Source organism: Callithrix jacchus, chromosome X, assembly GCF_049354715.1.
Source record: "Callithrix jacchus isolate 240 chromosome X, calJac240_pri, whole genome shotgun sequence".
Lineage (NCBI taxonomy): Eukaryota > Metazoa > Chordata > Mammalia > Primates > Cebidae > Callithrix > Callithrix jacchus.
In genome coordinates this window covers 38,544,796-38,566,576 of record NC_133524.1, presented here as the reverse complement: position 1 = coordinate 38,566,576, position 21,781 = coordinate 38,544,796, and the positions used below count along the sequence as shown (strand labels likewise).

Genomic DNA, 21,781 nt, shown 5'->3' with positions numbered 1-21,781 from the left:
GGGTAGGAAGAATAAAAATGAATTGTGTCTCCTTAGAAATAAGGAACTAGCCAGGCAGGTTACTCATGCCTGTAATCCCCACATGTATGGAGGCCCAGGAGGGAGGATCACTTGAGCCCAGGAGTTCCAGGCTGCAGTGAGCTATGATTGTACCACTGCATTCTAGCCTGAGTGATAGAGAACCCAACTCAAAAATAAGCTATAGTGCATGGGCTTCATTTAGCAAATGTTCACAGGGCACTTATGATATATTAAACATCATACTTTACAATAGGTAGCTCATTAATAAAACTTTCAATTGAGTGTAATTTTGCCTCTGTGATTTCCGAAATTTAGAAGATTATTTGAAAATCCTTGTAATCAATGTCTAGTACAAAGTACTGTTGTTAGTTTTTGGTTTTGACTAGCTGTCAGTTTACAAGACAACATTGTGGCATAGGATTTATGGCTTAAAGAAAGGAACCTCATCACAGAAGTTTTCAGAGGAAAACATCATAACTCTTTCTGGAATATCTTAAACTGGTAATCAACATTCTTTTTCTTTTCTGATAAAGTAGAGATGTTAGAGTTATTTCTGCCAACTTTTACTTTAGACTTGTGAGAGCCCAATTTTGGCAGTTGGTTTAAGATGACATGGTATTTTCTAAATAGTTAAGACATAAAAGCTAAATTATAGCCTTTAGTCCTATATTAGCAACTTGAGTGTTGTATATTCTTAAAGAAAAAAGATCCTTCTTTGGATCAGCATGAATTTAGTATAACTAAGAAAAATGAGGCTGAGTTCAAGGCAAGTTATACTTGTTATTACAGTTTAGTTCACTGCCTCCTTTGCATATTCTGTAATTGCCAAATTAAGCATGAACTCCTCAACTATACATATATGGTTCTATTTTACCAGCAAAATCCTACCCCTCTTCTCCAGCCTTATGTCAGGCATCTGCCCTGTACAATCCCTACATTCCCACAAAAGTAGTTTGCTTTCTGCTCTACTCCATAAATGATCTCTACTTAATAAGTAACTTTTTCAAAAAGCTTATTATACTTTTAATTAAAAAAAAAACAACCCAGAAGCTACTAGTCGTTAATGAACTATGGAATTGGTCCCACCAGGACACCAGTCCCTACTTTTTCCCAGCTACCCTCTTTGGTATGCTGAAAATAGTTATAATGAATAACTATTATAACTGGTGGCAAAAATAGTTATAGTAATAATAATACAAAGAGAAGCCAAGGCTGTGCCAATTCTTGGCCTTCAAGAATACAGTTTCCTCATTATTCCCTGTGCTTCTGTCCATGCCATCTTCCCCATGTAGGATGCCTTTCTCTCTCATTTACACCTCTTAGAAACTTACTTATTTTTATACTTTCATCTCTAATGTCACCTCCTCTAAAAAGCCCTTCTTCATCCCCTGCCCCACCTGACACAACTTCTCTCTTGCTTCTCCAAAGTATTTTATTTAGAAAGCATTATGGGACCCATCATATTTTGCTTTGTATCATATTTATTTGAGTACATTGTAGATTTTAAGTTCCTTGTTTGTCATCTTTGTATAGTAATCCTAATGAGAAATTTGTATATCATTTTAAATGGGTTACAGGGTTCTTCCTACCTTTTTCCCTTCTAGTACAGTACATTTAGCAGATTACTAAATTGTTGAAGTGAGAGTCAGAGGAATTCTGGGCACTTGGAAAGCTCTATGCTCCCCAGTTCCATGAAGCCAGCACTTCTTGGTCACATTCATTATAGTGTAACTATAATTGACTCCATCTCCTTGGGATGTTATCCACAGAATATATTTCCTCTGACTTAAATATTTTTGAATGACACTGAAAGATCAACTCCCAAATATCACATGTCAACTTCCTAAAGCTCTCTATATATGCATATCTATTATATATATATGTGTGTGTGTAAGCGTGTGCTACTTTATGGCTATTGTTGAGGTGTAGGTGGTTTTGTGTGTTTTTTCAAAATTTGTTTTCAAATAGTTGTCTTAGGGAGCTCCACCCTCAAATAGTATGGAAATATGCTAGAGAAATGGCTTGGTTCATGAATATTCCACAGAAGCTGGAGCTTGATGGCCTTTGAAAATTAGAGGAACTTAGTAAAACATTTTCTCTTACCGCACTGGAACCCCTGAGGAAGGACAGCAGATTTCGACAGACTGGCAACAGAATCAGCATGCAGTTGAAATTCAGGCAAGCTGCAGGGGCCCTGGCCAGGGCCAACGCTGACTAGAAGAGGCAGGAAAGGGAGCAGAGTGACTCTTTTGAGCACAGAATGTGCCCTGTCCTCACTTCCCCAAGGTTCTCAGTCACACACCAGAGACACCAAGTGATCTGGACAGAAAGGTCCTTCAGAGCCAACAGTTTTCCTTTAGGGCTAGCTAGGACCCTTAGTTTTCATCTGAAATTGACCATTTTCCCTAATCCAACATTTTATTATTAAATTTTTCAAACATAAAGAGAAGTTGAAAGAAATTTACAGTAAATACCTGTCTATTCAACTCCCAGAGCATACCTTTCATGCTTGCTTTATCACATATCTATCTATCCATTCCTGTATCTATTCATCAACTCATCTAATTTTTGATACATTTCAATGTAAGTTACAGACATCAGTTCACTTTCCCCTAAACACTTAAGGTGCATATCATTAACTAGAGTTAAGTATCAAAACTTTTAAAGATTTAAAATATTTTCTTAGCACTTAGATTGATCTTAACAGTAACTTAAATTTGTATGGTATAATGCTTTGGCATTATAATTATTATCTTCGTAATGTCTAAAGAAGTTGCATATTTTGGAAGGAGAAAGCATCAATGTGAATAAGTTAACAACAATTATAATAATATAGTATAATTACATGCTATAATTATTTATAATACATATAATCATTAATATTGGGCAATTAAGTCATAGTTTCAGCATGATGTAACAAATGTTTTCTAGAGGCAAGAGGCCTGACAGTTCAAGGAAACTCAGAATACTAAAGGACCCAAGGAAACTGAAGGGCCTTCACTCTACGAGCCTAGTCAACAGATGTGGCCCTTGAGCAAGTTCCTTGTCTCCATATGTAGACACGTTGATTTTATGAAGATCATTTCATAACATGTAATTAGGAGCAGGGCTCTCCATGCAAAAAAGTAGCAGGAATCAGATAACTTAGAAAATATGGAAAGTCCCACTTGTCCCACACGTGTCACTTTCAGATGGATTACTCCAACCTGGCCTTCCATTTCAGAGTGAGTATTAGATTTCTCCTTTAAGATAAACAATGGCACATGGTCCTTGTGTGGGGAGGGATGACACTGGGCCCCTCTGCCCCACTTTTGTTGGTCCCAGACTGGAAGGTTTTAATGACTCTTGCCCAGGAAGTTGCAATAGAGGGAGTGAGGCTGATGGTACTGTTTGGGTTGGTCAGAATATTTATTTAAAATGCTAACAGGGAGATGAACAAGAATGTCTGATGAGATATGTGAGTCAGCCAATACTGCATTGGATGGAACTGATACTTACCCCAAGAAGTTTTCGTGTGTAAAAAAATGTTTCTGGAATAGCATAAACCCGGTAATACCAGACAAAGAGGAAGACGTTCAACCCCAGCCATACCAGCTGCACAAACAGAAATAATTGCATGAAGTTTTTGTATTTCAACAGTAGATTCCATAAAAGATTGGAGTCACATAAGGGTCAGGACTTCCTGAAGTCCAGCTTTGACAAAGGTGGGTGTAACCAGCTTAAAGCCAGCTCTTTCCTCAACAGTGTCACTGTCTATAATTAACCTTTCCACCCTGTTGTTCTCCATGATTGTTTTATGATTTGGCCAGTATGCCAAATTATCAGTCTAACATCCCCCCTCCCTTTTTTTCTCCTCCTTTTTGCTTAACCTTAGATAGGTAGTTGATAGCAGGCCACTCTATTTAAAATGAGAAAGGAAGGCAACATGTTACTGCTTTCCCTCCACCAGTATGACACTGCATTCTGTTCTCACGGTGCCACTCACCTCCCTCTACCACACAATACTCCAGCTAGTGAAGTGTCATCAGCGAAAATGCAGACACTTTCATTCTCCTTGGTTAGTGTTACTTAACGTTTGAAGGAAAGAATATTGAGCATAGTGAGGGGCATGGGATTTACAACAAAAACAGCTTTCTAGATCATGACAATTCATTTTATGCTAAGTATTGATTGGATCAAGTGGCAACACTACCCAGTTCTCTACCTTCAGCTCTATAATGATCTTTTCTCAACTATGCTTTGAAGCTATTAAATGCCATCGACAGTTGATAATACTCTATTTTTTAAAAGAAATACATTTTTATATATTTTTAAAAAGTTATTTTTAACTGACAAATAATTGTATACATCTATGGGGTACAATGTGATGTTTTGATACATATATATACACACACACACAGCATGAAGTGATTAAATAAAATTAACATTTATCACCTCATTTATCATTTTATGTAGTGAGACATTTGAAATTTACTCTTAGGTATAATATGTTTTCAAATATACAATATATCCTTGTTAATTATGGTTACCTTGCTGTGCAATGTATCTTAAAAATTCATTTATCTTGTCTCACTGAAACTTTATGACTACAATCCTCTCTTCCCTCGGTCTTTGGTATAATATTCTATCTTTACAAAGAAAAAGGTGTAAAAGCAACTTCCCAATTTCCTGACTTTGTCATTTTTTCTTTACTCTGACTTTCCAAGCTGTGTTTTCACTTTCAAGTGTATGAGTATGTAATTTAGAAGGAGATCATTTCATGTGAAAAATTGTATAAAGTGCTAAATGCATAATTTGAACTTATTTTCTATAGAGATTATTTGCTCTTAAAAATGGTGATAAGAAGTTAAGTTTACAGCTTCAAATTTTTAGAAGAATTCTCTATTGCAGTAGAATGTTAGTTTGGCATAAAACAATTTTGTAACAAAATATTTGTCGTTTTTATTTTATTTAAGCCACTAATTTCTTTCTATATTTAAAACTCAAAGACTCATATTTTTCATGATAAATTTTTACAAATGTTCCATTCATATTCAATTCATAATTGTTCTTTTTAACATCTGTGTAATGCTTCTATTGGTTATCTAGAAAGGCTATTTAAAAACCACATTTGTATTTACCCAATTTGTCCATTATTTCTTTGCTGATAACACCATTTTAAGAGAATGGTGGATTTTCTTTATTTTGAAAAGTACAGAAGTTGGCTGTACTTTTTAAAATAAAGAAAATCACCATTTTCACCGTGGTGTGTGCCTGTAATCCCAACACTTTGGGAGGCTAAGGCAGGCAGATCACCTGAGGTCAGAAGTTTGAGACCAGTGTGGCCAACATTGTGAAACCCTGTCTCTACTAGAAATACAAAAATTAGCTGGGCATAATGGCGGGCACCTGTAATCCCAGCTACTCGGGAGGCTGAGGCAGGAGAATTGCTTGGACACAAGAAGCAAAGGTTGCAGTGAATAAAGATTGCACTACTGCCACTCAGCCTGAACAACAGAGAGAGACTCCGTGTTGAAAAAAAAAAGATAGACTATATTGATTTATATATATACAATTATATATAATACATACATACTACATATATCTGAATCTAGATGACTTATTTCCATTCTTGTCTTTTGAATTTTTGTAAATCTTGTAAATAAATCAAATTTAGATCCCTGAGAAAAGAAGGTACTTATTTTGAAAAGAAATTTGAGAAATTGTATTATATTTAGTGTAATTACTGAAATAAAGGCTAATTTTCCATACATGAGTCAATCTTATACTTTTTATTTAGAAAATGGTATAAAATTTCAATTGGTCATTTTTAAAGTAGTATAAACACATAGATATATGTGTCTGAGTAAACATTACTAAACAACTCAGAATCAGAGATCATTAGCATGAAATATTTTCTACTCCTTCTGTGAAATGCTGGCTAAGTTAGTCCTCCTAGGAATTCAGAAGTAAGCTAGAAGTGAGCCCCCAGATATGTTCTTTCCATTAAGGAATTTGGAAGAATGCACTTAGTCTGTTTACAGATAGATATATGTTCACATGGTAAATTAGTTTCAACACAATTTCCCAAGTGAACAAAAAAGATTTGGCCTATTTAGATTCCAAGATAACCCCAAAAAGTCAGAGAATTTATTACTTATCTCTTGTTGGTACTTACAATGACAAAAATGGAGAGCCCTTCATTCACAGCCCAGTTCCCCATGGTGGCAGAGATTGAATGTGTTGTGTCTGCTTTTCTTCTATACGATGCTGCTTCTTCCAATGAGGAAATGAAAACAGCAACCCTGGGGCAATATGTTTCCTTTCTTTTATCAGCAGTTGGCTAATAATTATTGGTCAACTTAAAAGCTTGTATTCATAACCAACTTAAATTTTTAAACTTCAACAACTACAAAAAAAAAGTCTATAATGATACAGTCACAAGTAAACACAGTGGAAAACGAAACCAATTTCTACAACTAAGAGAGAAATAACAGTGCATTTTATGGCATGTATTTTACACGGTGAACTAACTTTTTAACTAACCAGTTATCTGCTAGCAATTTTTAAGTCACTCAACTAGATATGACTTGGTGCTGCATAAAACACATTAAACAGGTGTGATTTTGACAGGCTGGAACAGCATTTACAGCCTTGTTGAGAAAAGTAGTGACAATTGCAATGGTTGATATTTACAAGATGCTTAATATGTGCCAATTTTATGTGCTATATATGTCTATATATGTATGTGTGTTTATGTTAATGTATAGACATTATATATTTATATACACACACATATATATGATGTAAAACATACATATATAAATACAGATGTTTTGGCCAATGATGAACCATATGCATGACAGTTGACAATATTATAAGATTATAATAGTGTTGGCCAGGGATGATGGCTCATACCTGTAATCCCAGCACTTTGAGAGGCTGAGGCGGGTAGATCACTTGAAGTCAGGAGTTTGAGACCAGCTTGGACAACATGGTGAAACCTGTCTCTACTGAAAATACAAAAAATTAGCTGAGCATGGTGGAGCATGCCTGTAATCTCAGCTACTCAGGAGGCTGAGGAAGGAGAATTGCCTGAACCCAGGAGGCGGAGGTTGTAGTGAGCCGAGATCGCGCCATTGCACTCCAGCCTGGGTAACAAGAGCGAAACTCTGTCTCAAAAAAGAAAAAAAGAAAAATTAGCCAGGTGTGGTGGAGGGTGCCTGCAGTCCCAGCTACTCAGGAGGCTGAGGCAGTAGAATTACTTGAAACTGAAAGTCAGGTTGTAGTGAGCTGAGATTGTGTCATTACACTCCAGCCTGGGTGATAGAGCAAGACTCTGACTCTGTCTCTCTCTCTCTCTCTCTCTCTCTCTATGTGTGTGTGTGTGTGTGTGTGTGTGTGTGTGTGTGTGTGTGTATATATATATATATATGCTGAAAAATTCCTACCACCTAGTGACATTGTAGCATAACACATTACTCATATGTTTGTGGCAATGCTGGGGTAAACAAACCCACTGAGCTGCCAGTTGTAAAAAGTATAGCACATACAATTATGTATATTACATAATATTTGATAATAAAATAGACAACTATGTTACTGGTTCATTTATTTACTAGAATATAATTTTAATAATTATTTTAGAATATACTCCTACGTTTAAAGAAGTTAACTGTAAAAGAACCTCAGGCAGAGCCTTCAGAAGGTATTTCAGAAAAATGTATATTAGTGCCCTTGAAGACTGTCCAGTGGAACAAGATGTGGAGGTGGAAGACAGTGATATTAATGATCCTGACTTTGTGTGGGCCTAGGCTAATGTGTGTGTTTGTGTCTTAATGTTTTAAAGGTAAAAAATAAAAATAAAAGTTTTAAAAACAGAATAAAGTTTCTAGAATATGGATATTAAAGATATTTTTGTATGGCTGTAATTTCTTTGTTGTTTTAAGCTTAGGGTTATTATAAAAGAGGCAGGAAGTTAAAAAAGAAAAAGTTTATAAACAAAAAAGTTGCTGTAAGCTAAATTTATTTCATTATTGAAGAAATAAAATGTTTTATGTATATAGTGTAGCCTAAGTATACAGTGTTTATAAAGTTTATAGGAGTGTACAAAAATGTTCTAGGCCTTCACATCCACTCACCACTCACTCACTGACTTACCCAGAGTAACTTCTAGTTTTCCAAGCTGTATTCATGTTAAGTGCCTTATACAAGTGTACCATTTTAAATCTTTTATACTTTATTTTTATTGTTTCTTTTCTATATTTAACTATGGTTAGATACACAAATACTGACCATTGTGTTAGAATTGCCTACAGTATTCAGTACAATAACAAACTATAAGGTTTGTAGCCTAGCCACCACAGGCTACACCATATAGTCTAGGTGTGCAGTAGACTATACTACCTAGTTTTGTGTAAGTACACTCTATGATTTTTACACAACAACAAAATCAAAAGGATACATTTCTCAGAACAAATCCCCCATAGTTGTGATATGACTGCATATATGTGTGTAATATACATACAGATGCACATGCAAACACATACACACACATCAATTCATTTGATCCTTGCAACTCAACCACTGTAAAGCAGATTCTATTATTATGATTTTATTTACAGATAAGGAAACAGTTCCGGAGCAGTTCAATTACTTGGCCAAGTTCACATGACTAGGAAATAGTAGAGTTGGGATTTGAAACCCAAGAAGTTTGGTTATACTTTTGACTAAGATACTAGAAAAAAGCCTGACTATGCCTACACTGAAAACCCTACACTAAGTCACTCCACATACAACTATACGAAATGAAAACATAACAAAATACAATAAATATGCCAAAATGTTTATATGACAATTGTGTTTGCAGGCAAACATGTCATCCTATATGCTACATGAGTAAACAGGGTCAGAATCTAAATGTAGCATCATTTATCCTTGTTGCTACCCACTCTTCAAGACATGAAAGAGAGAGGAGGGTAGGATAGTAACCCCATTATGAGATTGATATTGACTAATTGCACATGGGTGGTTGTACAGCAGCTATAGCTAATAGGGCAGTAAAAAAAAAAAAGGAATGGGAGGAGAAAAGGGAACAAAAGAAAGAGAAAGAACACACATACACTCTTTTGGTTGCTGTCTATGAACTACTTGAGAGGCTTCTAGAATCATGATAATTGGCAATGGAGTAGTGTTTTTCACTTCTTAATATTCAAGGAAAGGTACTTTTCTGACCTCTATGGCTCTTCAAACATGTGCAACCCACATAAAGAGAAGTTGGCCTCATGGTTCTGTTCCACACAGAGATGAATTCAAAGAAACACACTTAGACGATCGAAACACGTGACCATTATTTGCTTCTTGCTCTGAGGTCTATTTCCTCCTTTCCTTGCTCTACTGTGTTTCAGAGAGAATTGTATTGCCAGGCTCCTTGGCCCTCTGGCTTCTAGTATGTTGACTTGATCAGAGAATGAAGAGCAGGGGATAAGCCATAGTGTTTCTTCCCTGAGCTTTCTGCTTCAAGTGGCATCCATGAAGGAACTGCATCTGCACTGAGGCTCCAGTTTTCACCAGTCAGCCTCTCCGCCTGTGGCATGAGCTCCTGCTGGCCATCACCACTGTAGTTCTAGATTCTGCCAGGTGGCCCTGGCTTCTGAACTCAAGTTACACCACCACCTCCTAGTTTCCCCCAACCCCCTAGGTTGGTAACCACTTCCTGTAGTTGTTCATCTTTATGTTTTGTTGCCTCTGCACCCTGTGTTGGGATTCTCTAATTTTCCATAATCCATGTAGCAAATTTCCTGGTCTGAAATTCCCCCTGTTAAAGTACAGTGGTTTCTGTTTTCTGACTGATACAAAAAGTTATTCATCTCTGTATTCATTTTTTAACGTAATTAAAGAAATGAGGCCTTTACACCTAAAGAAAAATAAAACATCTTTAAAAATCCACTTTCTCCCCTCATCTCTGCCACTCTCAAACTCCTCTACAAAGATGACTGCTTCTCCATCAGCTCTTGAAACTCATCAGTCTCTTCCTCTGCACTTATCCCCACTTTTCTGTTTCCCTGCCTGTTGGCTCACCTTCCCTTATCCACCTACATTTTCAAGCCTTTCTCATACGTTTCCACCTACCTCCTGAAGCCAGTGCTCTGCTGGGGAGGAAATGACAAGGAGATCATAAATCTGCATATACCAGGAAATAATGTTTCCAGTTTCACATAAACTTATTTCTTGAACATTTTCCCACTTCTTTTCCTTCCCTCCCTAATTTGAGAAGAAACTTCAAAAAAGAAAGAATATTTTCCCTGGGCAATCAACCATTCCATTCTTCTGCTTTTTCCTCCCTTTATGAAAGTAATCATAAGGCTGTGAGTAGCAATTTCTTGAGAACCTTAAGCATCTCAATCAGTTTTACATCTGGAGAAAGAGAGATAGCTGCAATGAATAGTAAAGTCTTTCTTTTACGGAAAGTAACTAACTTCCCTTTTGAGAACATTGGTTAAGTAAAATGTAATGTGAACTGCTCTTAGAAAGACAGGCAGCAAGTTTTATGAAAGAGCAACAGGTATTAGTTGAAAGGCATTGACTAGACATGGAGATGAAGAAAACTGAACCTCTATGCATTAGTTAACGGTTTACCCTTTTCCACCCTCATTGGCTTTCATTGTCAGGGTCCTAAGTTGTTAGTACTAAACTAGACAGCAGTTGAATGTAAGGTAGTACTCACCATTCCCAATAGGCAGTAATGGCCAGCATCCTCAGGCTTGTGATTGAAAACCTAAACATTTCTGGTTGAGAAAAAGGTGAGAGAGGAGAAGCAGACCCAAGTCTAGGAAATTCCCTGATTTTGCAGTTGGTGCGAGATTCATTCTTGAAAGCTTAAATTAAAAATTATGTTCCCCTGCAATAGTCTACAGAGTTTAATCACCATTATTCTAGTCAGTTAATTTGGCACTGTGAGAGACTGATATTAGATATGACACACATTTTCTCAATTTTTGCCTAATTATTTCCATGTTGATATAAAGAAAACTTAATTAAAAAGAATTCTATTTAAAGCATTGCTTTGTTTAGTCTTTCACTATGGATTGTAAAGCACAAATCTTTTTAGATTTTAGATTGATGCCTGGATTATCACATAGTCACAGGACATGATTAGGAATTGAGATGACCATGATGATGATGGTGATTGATTAAGAACTGTTACAGAAAATGCAAACTTGCAAGCACTGCTAGCTAAATTGAGGACTTTCTAAGGAATGCTCTAGAGGAAACATTTACTCACAGAGTCACATGTACTATATTTGAAAAATTTAACAGGAATATACAATAATATGCCCCTTTCCATGATTAGTTATTGAGAACAAAATTTACGTTGTGAGCAGGTTGAAAGTGGTAAGACTCTCAGGCAACCTTCATATTACCACAATCAATAACATCATTATTTTCCTTGAAAATATATGGATAATGAACATATTTTTAAAAATGTTTTCAGGTTATTAAAATGTATCTTCAGACCTGAGAAATGATGACTTTTTCATAAGCTTTTGACATTATGCATAACACTTTCATGTATATATGCTATTTTGTCCTTATAACTGCCCAGTGATTGCTCAGTGATCCATATTTTACCTAGGAAACTAATTTTCAGAAAAGCTTGGTTGCTTTCTCAAGATTGTAGCTAATAAGTGAGAGAATGTGTTCTGGATCTTTTTCTTCAAATCAAAAATTTTAATCATAAACCTCAATATTATGCTTCTACAGTAGGTAGTCAAAAATTTCTGAAATGAAATAATACAGTAGTTGTAGACTGTCATGTTAATAAAAATAAATTTCAGCTTACCTTCCCCCAAAATTATGTTTCTAGTTACTTCAAGGTGCATGTATAAAATTTCTGATGAAAGGGAGATGTGTTACTATGCCAAGATGCTTAATGAGTTTTGTTCCAGTGCTAATGAAAAATGGATTTGTGTTCCCTTTATCTCTGCCATGTATTCTATTCTTTCTGGGACTGTCGTGCTCCTACTATACATCCTTCTATGATTTGTGTGGCCCCACATTCCTTGCCAAAGGATGGCTACTGAGATAACTTCGTCCCTCTGGACTCAGTGTTTGTCCCAGGGGTGGGCATTTGACCCAAGCTAGACCAATTAGTTTTTTGCATCATGGGGTGGAGTTTTAGGAACTCTGGAGAAGAAAGTCAAGCTTTGCTCTCTTTGTGAATGATGTATGCCTGATGTTGCCATAGGCCATTTGGACAACCTTGTGCTAAATAGCTACATAAGGATTTCGCCAACATAAAATCAGAATCAGTAGTTAGGGAAGGATCGAGAGGTCTGGAGACAGATGTGATTACAATGTTTGAATTTTTGAGTCTGATCTGCCTGAGATACTTAGGCATCTCAATCATCCTTTTAGATTGCGTTTCCTGGAAAGTAGATTCTAAGATGGAGTTTAGTGTGCAGGAGTTTCATTAGGGAGTGTTCTTGGAGGTAAATACTTGTGAAAGGCAATGAAAAATAAGAAAACAGAAGTGGGCCGAAGCAGCAGTTGAATTATCATGTGATCACAATAAGGCCTCAGCAGTCCCATGAGGAGATCATCCCATGAGAAGATCACTCAGATCTCCTCATGGGATTGCTGAGGCCTTATTGTGACCACAGCTGGGATGACCCTGAATGATCTTGGGCAACATCGTTCTCTTCACTGAGAAAAATCCCTATACAAGCTGACAGTAGGGGAGCAAGTTTTTTATTCTTGAAGTTGGACCTGGTTGCCATATCACTGTATTTAACCTGGATACAGAAGCCATAAATTCCCACCACTACCACTTCCTGCTTAAGAAAAGAAAAAACAGTTCCAGTTGTATTTCTGCTGCTTATATCAAGAAAAGTTCTCGCTAAATCATGGTATAAAGAAACTCACTTTTATTTCATAACCAGAATCTGAAAAGTTAATAAAAGTTGAATAAGTTTGCTGGAACAGGATCCAAATGTTCTCTCTCCTGTTTGAGAGAGAAAATAACAAAGTAAAAGAAGAGGCATTCAGGGAAGAAGGGGTAGTTTACTGACATAGGCAATTAAAGGTATTAAGAATATGGGTTTTACTGGTATTTCACTTAATAAAAAGTGAAAATGTCTGGTGATGAAGATTTACATTTTAACCCTTTATGTTAAATGGTTGTATACATTAACTCATCAGTATAAGGGAAATCTCTAGTTATTGATTTGAATTTAAAATATTTCAATATGCATCTTGTGTTATATTGGCTTATTTTCTTGAAAAATCTATTTTTACAAACAACTTGGTCTTAATAACAACAGCTGACGTTTATAGAGCATTTTATACAGTCCACATGTCTTATGTGCTTGGTCTCATTTATTTTTCACAACCACCTTATGAGGTATGTAAAATTATCATATCCATTTGTAGTTGGATAAATATTGCCCCCAACCAAAGATGTCTAGGTACTAATCTCTAGAACCTGTGGATATGTTGCCTCACGTGGTTAAAGGGACTTTGCAGGTGTAATTAAGTTAAGGCTATTGAGATGGAAAGATTTTCATGAATTATCTGGGTGCACCCAGTGTAATTACAGGTTCCTTATTTGAGGGAGACAAGAGGTTCAGGGTTAGAGAAAGAGAATGTGAGGATGGAATCAGAGGTCAAAGAGGAGAGATATTATGCTGCTGGCTTTAAATAGGGAGGAAGGGGTCATGAGTCAAGAAATGCAGCTCTAGAATCTTTAAAAGGCAAGGGAATTTTGAATTATCCTCTAGAAAATTATTGAGTCTGATCTGCACAAGATACTTGGATGTCTCAGTTATTCTTTCAGATTGGGTTTCCTGGGAAGCAGACTCTGAGATGGAGTTTAGTGTGCATTCCAGAAAGAATGAAGACCTGCTGACATTTTTCTTTTACTCTAGTAAAACTGATTCCAGACCTTTGACCTCTAGACTGTAAGAAAATAAATTTGCATTGTTTTAAGCCATCAGTTTGCAGTAATATGTTACAGCACTAGTAGGAAGCTAATACACCATTTTCCAGATGTGATATACAAGTCCAGGGAGATAAAGTAACTTGCCAGTGTTGCATGCTACTTGATGTAAAAGCTGGGATTTAAATCTGGACAGTCTAATTGTATCACTGCTTATTTGAGCCACCAGAATCACTCTATAAAGCTAGGACTTTGTTGTAAATAATAAAATTATTTCTTGAGCCTCAACTGCTTTCCCAAACCCCTAGCTTGAACTCTGCCATCCTGCTTTCAGTTTGCAATATGTAATATAAATCTTCCCCATTTAACTGATCACAATGACCCTTGGTTTTCAGTTTCCTTCTGACAACCTAGATGTTACTGACAGGTTCTTGCAGTAACCAATATGCAAAACCTGCTCAGAAGCCTAAAGAAGTCTCTTGAGGAAGAAGTGTTAGGTTCTCACAACCAGTCTCTGCATATTTCAGCTGGACCTAAAGGAGAAAGTTCTGTCTCTAAGTCTCCTCCATCACTTTTCTTTGCTCCAAGATGTATTGGAGCTCTCATAGTCTCACCTTGAGAAGTTGGCAATGGTTTATCATTGTGAATATATTAACCAGTAACTTGAGTGTTAGGTGAGATCTTCAAGTGTCAGTTTCCTTAGAAATGCTGGCATTGTAATAGAACTTTGTCCAAGAGAAAAGGCATATGGACTTCATACGACCCTGAGATCTAGCCCGTTTAATACTTTAAGCACAATAATGTTTGGCCTAACAAAACTAATAGGATCTCACTGCCTGCTAATGAGAAATTGAAGATGTTTCACGTAAACATATGTCTTCACATGTAAAAATCTGTTAGCATAATGTAATCACAGCATAATTGTCAAAATTAGAAAATGTAACCTGGATACAATATTCTTATTTAATTTACAGTTCATAGAGTTTGCCAACTGTCCCAATAATCTTCTGTTTTGTGACTTTTTTGGGTTATAGTTCAGGATTCAATATATAATCATGCAGGGAATCCAGTTGTCATGTATTTTTAATCTCCTTTACTTCGGGCCAGTTCCTCAGCCTTTATTTTCTTCATGACATTGACATCTCTCAAGAACACAGACTGGTTACTTTGTAGCATGTTCCTCATTTGAGGTGTGACTGATATCTGTTAAGGACTAAATTTAGGTTATGTATTTTTGGCTATGCATTTTTGGCATGAGAAAGCATATGATATTGCTTTGTCACATTACTGGTGATGGCCTTTCTCTTAAAGATACATACTGAAATGTTGAAATGTAGGCAACCTATACTCAAATGATTCAGAAAAAATAATATGGAGAGAGAATGACAATGTAAATGTGACAAAATGTTAATAGTTGATGAATCTGGATCAAGAATACCTTGGATTTCTTTGTAATAGCTTTCTCTTCTGCATGAAATTATTTTAAAATAAAATGGTTTGTAAAATCTAACATATCAGAAGCTATCTTCAGTGTGCACACATTTCTCTGGGAGTTGGGGAATTAGTTTTGAGGAGAGGCTGCCCTTTTGTTAGAGCAGACACTTGGATGGGCTTTTTGGGAATTAAAAGGCACTGCCTGATCTAGGGGTTAGAGGTTGAGTCAGAGAATAGTTAAACTGCTCAGTACAGTAAAATGAAAGGGTGATGTTCTTGGGTGGAGAAACTTAGAGTGTTACTTGATGTGAGGCTTGCTCTGGAGTTTGTGGAAGGGAATGTCATGGTGGATATAAGTGGTTCTCACAGAGATGAGGAATAGGTCACAGAATAAAGCAGAATATCTGTCCCAAGAAAGGATATGGCTGATAAAGGACTTTCCTGTTCATGATGATGATCTTAGAGAGAAGGGATACACAATAATTATTGCTGTGTTTCCTTTTCCTGTTTTATAATCCCTTTGTGTTGTTGATATGTCTTCAGTAAAGCTAATTAACAAGGACAACACTGCATCAACCTTGAATTAATGGTCTTCTTGGGGGATAAGGCAGAAGCTGGTCCTTAGTTGAAGTAGACTAGCTTCCTATCAACAACATTTACAGACTCTTATTTAAAAACAAAATGAAACTAGATTCTTGTGGTGTACACGTCTTCCTAATTCGAGCCAAGCTTTTTCTTCCCTATCACAGCCTCAGCCATTTTGAGGTGTTTCACTCCCTTGCCTCAATCCACAACATCTGCTTCCCCTCATTTCTCTCCAATATGACCCGTTACTGAGGTCACTGTCAACTTCCTATTGGTAAACCAGGGGTTACACATCAGCCTGTTTTATAGTGTGTATAAAAAAGATAATGAATTTTTATTATATTTTAATATGAGATTATTAATTTGTGGCCATTTGGGACATTTACAGAATTGCTTTCTGAGACTGAGTATCTCAGTAATTAAAGAATTCTAAGAAAATAAATCAGCAAGACTACAAATGAATTACAAGAGTTTACTTTTTCACAGATGTACAAAGACATCTGCACATTCTAAACTTGAAACTATAAGCATAAAATGTGAATACTAACCCCAGCTCAAGGAAATGAAGGTATTCAGACTCAAACCAGATTTGTATGTAATTCTGGGACTGCACCTATCTTCCTTGCTAAACTGCTCTGGCCTAAATGGATTAAATAAATGTTTTGAACACAGGCTAACATTTTGGTGGAAACGAAATCATAATTAAAAAAATTGATAACTATGAAGTCATTTAAATTTTTCTACTCTCTTTTGAAATTTAAATATCTATATATAATTGGATTGATATTTACCAGTCCTGTAAGCGTGGTTCAGTTTTAAAAGTGCTGATTGGTGAAACAGCACATAAAAATGAAACATACCTGGCCAGATATGGTGGCTCATGCCTGTAATCTCAGCACTTTGGCAGGCTGCAGCTGGGGCATTGCTTGAGCCCAGGAGTTTGGGAACAGTCTGAGTAATACAGTGAGACCCCATCTCTTCAAAAAATTTTAAAAAAATTAACTGGGCATGTTAGTGTGTACCTGTAATCCCAGTTACTCAAAAGGCTAAGGTGGGAGGATTGCTTGAGCCCAAGAGTTTGAGGCTTCAGTGAGTCGTGACCATGCCACTGTGTTCCAGCCTGGGTGACAGAGACCCTGTCTCAAAAAATAAAAAAAAATAAAATAAAAAAGACAGAAAAGAAACCTGCCCATCAAAAATGGGAAAGTGCCCATGGATTTATGATACATATTTGACTGTAGATCCCAGAACTCTCATAAAACAGCTAGCAATATGGCCCAATTATGAGAAATTCTTGGGTCTCAGGTTAATATATAAAATTACTATTTTGATGAAATAGCTGAAATCAAAGAGGCACCACGAGCAATGCAAACCTAGAGTCAAAATGAGATTCTCTCTAGCTGTCTCCACTCACATTTCCCCAGCATAATTTAGTTTGTTAAATACCAGCATAGCAGGCATTGTCTTGATTATTTCAAAGGTTTTATTATCTTCCTTGTTTTCTGTTGTCCTCAATATAAAGGATGAAAAAGCAAATAATAGCTCTTTCAAACTTCCTTGCAAGTAGCCTTCAAAAAAATAATCTTCCAAAGGAGGGTAAAGCATTGTTATGGCAGCCTGAGCTGCCTAATAGTCAAACAGGTGGAGTAAGGACTAAGAAGACCTTAACTTCTACCTCTGGCTGATTTCTAGTCTCAGAGCAAGCAGAAAGTGAAGGTAAAGACAGAATTGTAAATGTCTGGCTAAGGGTTAGAACGTTGTCCTAACACAGAACCTATTTTCAAAGACTTAGGGAGTACGTATTTCTTTTTCTTTTCTTTTTTTAGAAGTTGGTTCCAGATGTTCAAGTAAATCCCTGTCAAATTACTAGTTGATCACTCTGCTAAAGGAAGAGATACCTTGTATACCACTTATGGGGAAAAAATACAATCTTTACAAAATTAGTTTAGAAAGTCACTAAACAGCCATGTGTGGCTAATCTCAAACTCCTGGGTTCAAGTGACCCTCCCAATGTGCTGGGATAATTCCAGTTGGAGTTGGAAGGATCACTTGAGTCTAGTAGTTTGAGATCAGCCTGGGCAATATAGTGAGACCTTATCTGTACAAAAGAAAAAAAAAATCACTAAACAAAAAAAAAATGACTATAACACACAGCAAACAATGCAAACCCTAGAGAGGGAAGATAATTTAACTTACTACATCATAATATTCAAAACTTCCAGTTTTTGACAAAAAGTTATAAGTTATGCAAGAAAGAAAAAGAAAATATAGCTCATTTACAAGGAAAAAAGTAATTAACAGAAACTGTGGGGACACACTAAATAATGGCTTTAAATCAACAGTTTTAAAACATTCTCATAGAATGAAAGAAAACCATTGACACACACTAAAAGAAACCAGGAAAATAAAGTCTCAAGAAAGAGAAACTATCAATAAAGAGGAGGAAATTATAAAAAGGAACCAAATGGAAATTTTGGATCTGAAAATGTACAGTAACTGAAATGAAAAATATGCTAGAGGGACTCAACAGCATATTTGATCAGGCAAAATAAAGAATTAGTAGACTTGAATATACATCAAATAAAATAATCCAACCTAAGGAACAGAAAGAAAAACAAATGAAGAAAATGAAGAGCTTAAGAGAACTGTGGCACACCTCAAGCATAATAATATACACGTAGTGGAAATCTCAGAAGAAAAAAAGAGAAAGGAGGAGAAAGAATATTTGAAAAATATTATCAAAAAATTTTCCACATTTGATAAAATACCTGAATCTACACCTCCAAGAAGCTCAACAAATTCCAAGTGGGATGACATGTTTAAAGTTGTGAAAGAAAAAAGAATCTGTCAACTAAGAACTCTATATCAGGCAAAACTATTCTTCAATAATAGAGAAAATATATTTACCAGATAACACAGAGCTAAAGGAGTTAGTCACTAGTAGACCTGCCCTACAAGAAATACTAAAGGAAGTCTTTCAGGCTGAAATTAAAGGATAGTAAGCATAACTAGAAGCAATTTGAAGAAATAAAGAACACCAGTAAAACTGACTACATAGGTAAATATAAATTTAGTATTAGAATATTGTCTTTATTGTATTTTTCTGTTTTATCTCTTACTGTTTAGATTTTTTAAAATTTGTAAATTAGCTTCATTTTTGGTACCACTTTAGGAAATGTATATATAATATTTTAACATTTATCTAAGAAAATAGGTTGAATCAAATCTTTATTTTTCTGACTGTACCTTGTTTCATAGATTTGACTTGGAAACAATAAAATATTTTATATCCTTGTAAAAAAACTAATTCATATTCAAAGAGCATGCTTTAAAATTCTATGTGAAATTAATGAACTTGACTATGTAACAAAACTCACTTTGAATAGAAAGCCAAAAAATGTTCATAAAGACCTTGCCATCAAGTACATTTTCTTTTGTTTTTGTCACAACAAAATAAAGGACAAAACTTAGAGTGAAATCCAGAGTCTTACTTTCTGATAAATGTCATGAAGAGGCAGATATATTCTTCTAATATTAGTTCAGATATTAAGAAAATATATTCATAATTGTATCTAGTTCTTTCTAAATCAGGGCATAAATGGTGCTATTGCGTTTGGTGCAAAGTTTCTAAAGAGTTTAGGAGCCAAAGACAATCAGTCAAAGAAGGAACAGCCAAGAAAATTTAACTTAATTTTACAATACTCAAGGAAAAGCGATGGGTGGAAACTATTAGGTTAAGCTCTGAGAGAGAACAATAACAGATTAATGAAAAAAATATATACCTTATTTCTCTCAGTGTTAGTGACTATACCATTCTCAAAATTATATATCCTATTTTGATGCAGCACACTTTACTGTTATTTAAATTACTTAAATGAAGCATTTTAATATTATAGAAAAAGCATAACTGAATGTGAAAGTCAGCTACACTCCTTTCAACTGAGTTAATCCATTAGTGGAAGTCTAGCTGCATAAACCAGGCACCATATCCAGGTGGTGGCATCAACATCCACTTCATGTTTCCCATATCCACTGGTGGCACCCTCATGGATTTCTCAGCATGTTGCTTGTTTTAAGCAGGGCACTTAGTTGCAAACAATATAAGCCAAATTTGATTAATCTGCAAAACATAACTTAACAAAAAGCTATACAATGTCTTGATGAATCGACAGGAAGTTTGGAGACGTAGCAGTGGAAACAAGGGAATAACAGAAGGAAGCCAAGGGAATGCCAAAGGAAAACTTCTGGGTCACTGGCATCTGCCACCAGCACTGGCAGTAGAATGAGATTATAAACTCTCCTACTTCTCATCACCACCACCAAATAGCAGGTCCTTGAAGCATCTCATTATGTTTGTGTTCTTGCTCCATCTGCCAAGGACTAAAGAGAATAAATATTTCAGCTTTTCACTTTCTGTAACATGGTGGATTCTTCAAGCACAAGAAGGGACTTTGTAGGATGGGCAGCTAATGATTGACTAATTTCTATCACAGCACCAGTGAAGAAAGTAAGTGCTAGAGTTTTGGTCATACCCACACATATAATGCCTTTTCCAGTTAAGACGGTCTGTAGAAAAAGTGCTGCAGAAATTTGTGCATCCATGAGACACAAATGCATAGTAAATCAAATTTTTATATCCTAACAGATACTCTACTGCCTTTACCTATCTCCTCTGAGCTCTCTAATCCCTCAGGCAGTACATCTGCCCCTCTGATAGAGGTTGAAAGGTGAGTGGGTTTCAGCAATAAAGTACAAATGGTACAGACAATGGTACATACACTAGTACATGTTTAACAACTGCATCTCTGGGTTTAGGGAGGCAACCCTGATTTGTGGAATTTGCCAATTTCTGTGGTGTAAATACTCCCACCATGGCAGATTTCAAAGATGGTTATGTTTAATATCCAGCTCACAAAATTTCTGCAAATTTAAGAATTAGCTTTCATGACCAAGTATGCAATGGCTTTGGCATAACACTGAGTGAATAAGAGTGACATAAGGTCTGGGAGATAAGAGGAAAAATAAAATTGCTAAGAATAGTTGTGAAAAGAAAAAGAAAAAATCGTGACTATATTTATAAAATATATTAATTTGGAAAAGAGAATAGACAGACATGTAGGAAATTAGAGAGTCACAGTTTCAAGGTCCATCATCTCATAAGTTATAAGAAATGATAAACGTAAATGTAGCCTAAAATAAGTAAGGTGAGAGAATTCCATCAAAACAAATTATACATCCTATTTCAATGCAGCACACTTTATTTCAATGCATGAAAACAAGCATAGAAAATAATTGATCTACTGTTTTGGTTTAGAGAATTTATTTAAAGAGGCTTGAGAGAAAAGAGGACCAGGAATAAATGTATTTATCATTCATTGCTACAAAAATGTGGCATAGAAACTACTCCAGATCATCATGGCTTAGAATATTAAATATGCATTATTGTTCTAGGATCCATGGGCTGTCTGGGTAGTTCTCTTGGTCTTCACCAGGCTCACTTGTATATCTACACTCATCTTTGGGTTGGGTAGGTGGCTCTGTTGATCTTGGCTGAACTCATTCATATGTTTGAAAAGCATCTGGCTCTTAGCTAGTTTAGGATGGGCCCAGTTTTTCTTCACTGGTTTCTCTTATTTTTCCAGCAGGCTAACCCAGACATACTCCCATGATGAGATAAAGATGCAACAGTGAGTGAGCCAAATCGTACAAATCAGCAAGAGGAGATATATATGGGCTTTTCTTTTCTTTCTTTCTTTTTTTTTTTTTGAGACAGAGTCTCACTGTGTTGCCCAGGCTAGTGTGTAGTGGCAGAATCTTGGCTCACTG

At 35.9% G+C, this 21,781-nt stretch overlaps 1 protein-coding gene across 1 annotated transcript in view; it reads right to left on the bottom strand.

Moving 5' to 3' along the window:
* The window catches only part of CYBB (cytochrome b-245 beta chain), a 38,959-nt gene extending 32,723 nt beyond the window's left edge, over window positions 1–6,236 (bottom strand). The window contains exons 1-3 of the mRNA XM_002762769.6: window positions 6,179–6,236; window positions 3,520–3,615; window positions 2,125–2,235 (exon numbers count right to left, since the gene is read on the bottom strand). Coding sequence (XP_002762815.2) covers window positions 2,125–2,235; window positions 3,520–3,615; window positions 6,179–6,223 — 252 coding nt within the window. The 5' untranslated portion in view covers window positions 6,224–6,236. The remainder of the gene's footprint in view (window positions 1–2,124; window positions 2,236–3,519; window positions 3,616–6,178) is intronic.
* Between the last annotated feature and the right edge of the window lie 15,545 nt (window positions 6,237–21,781).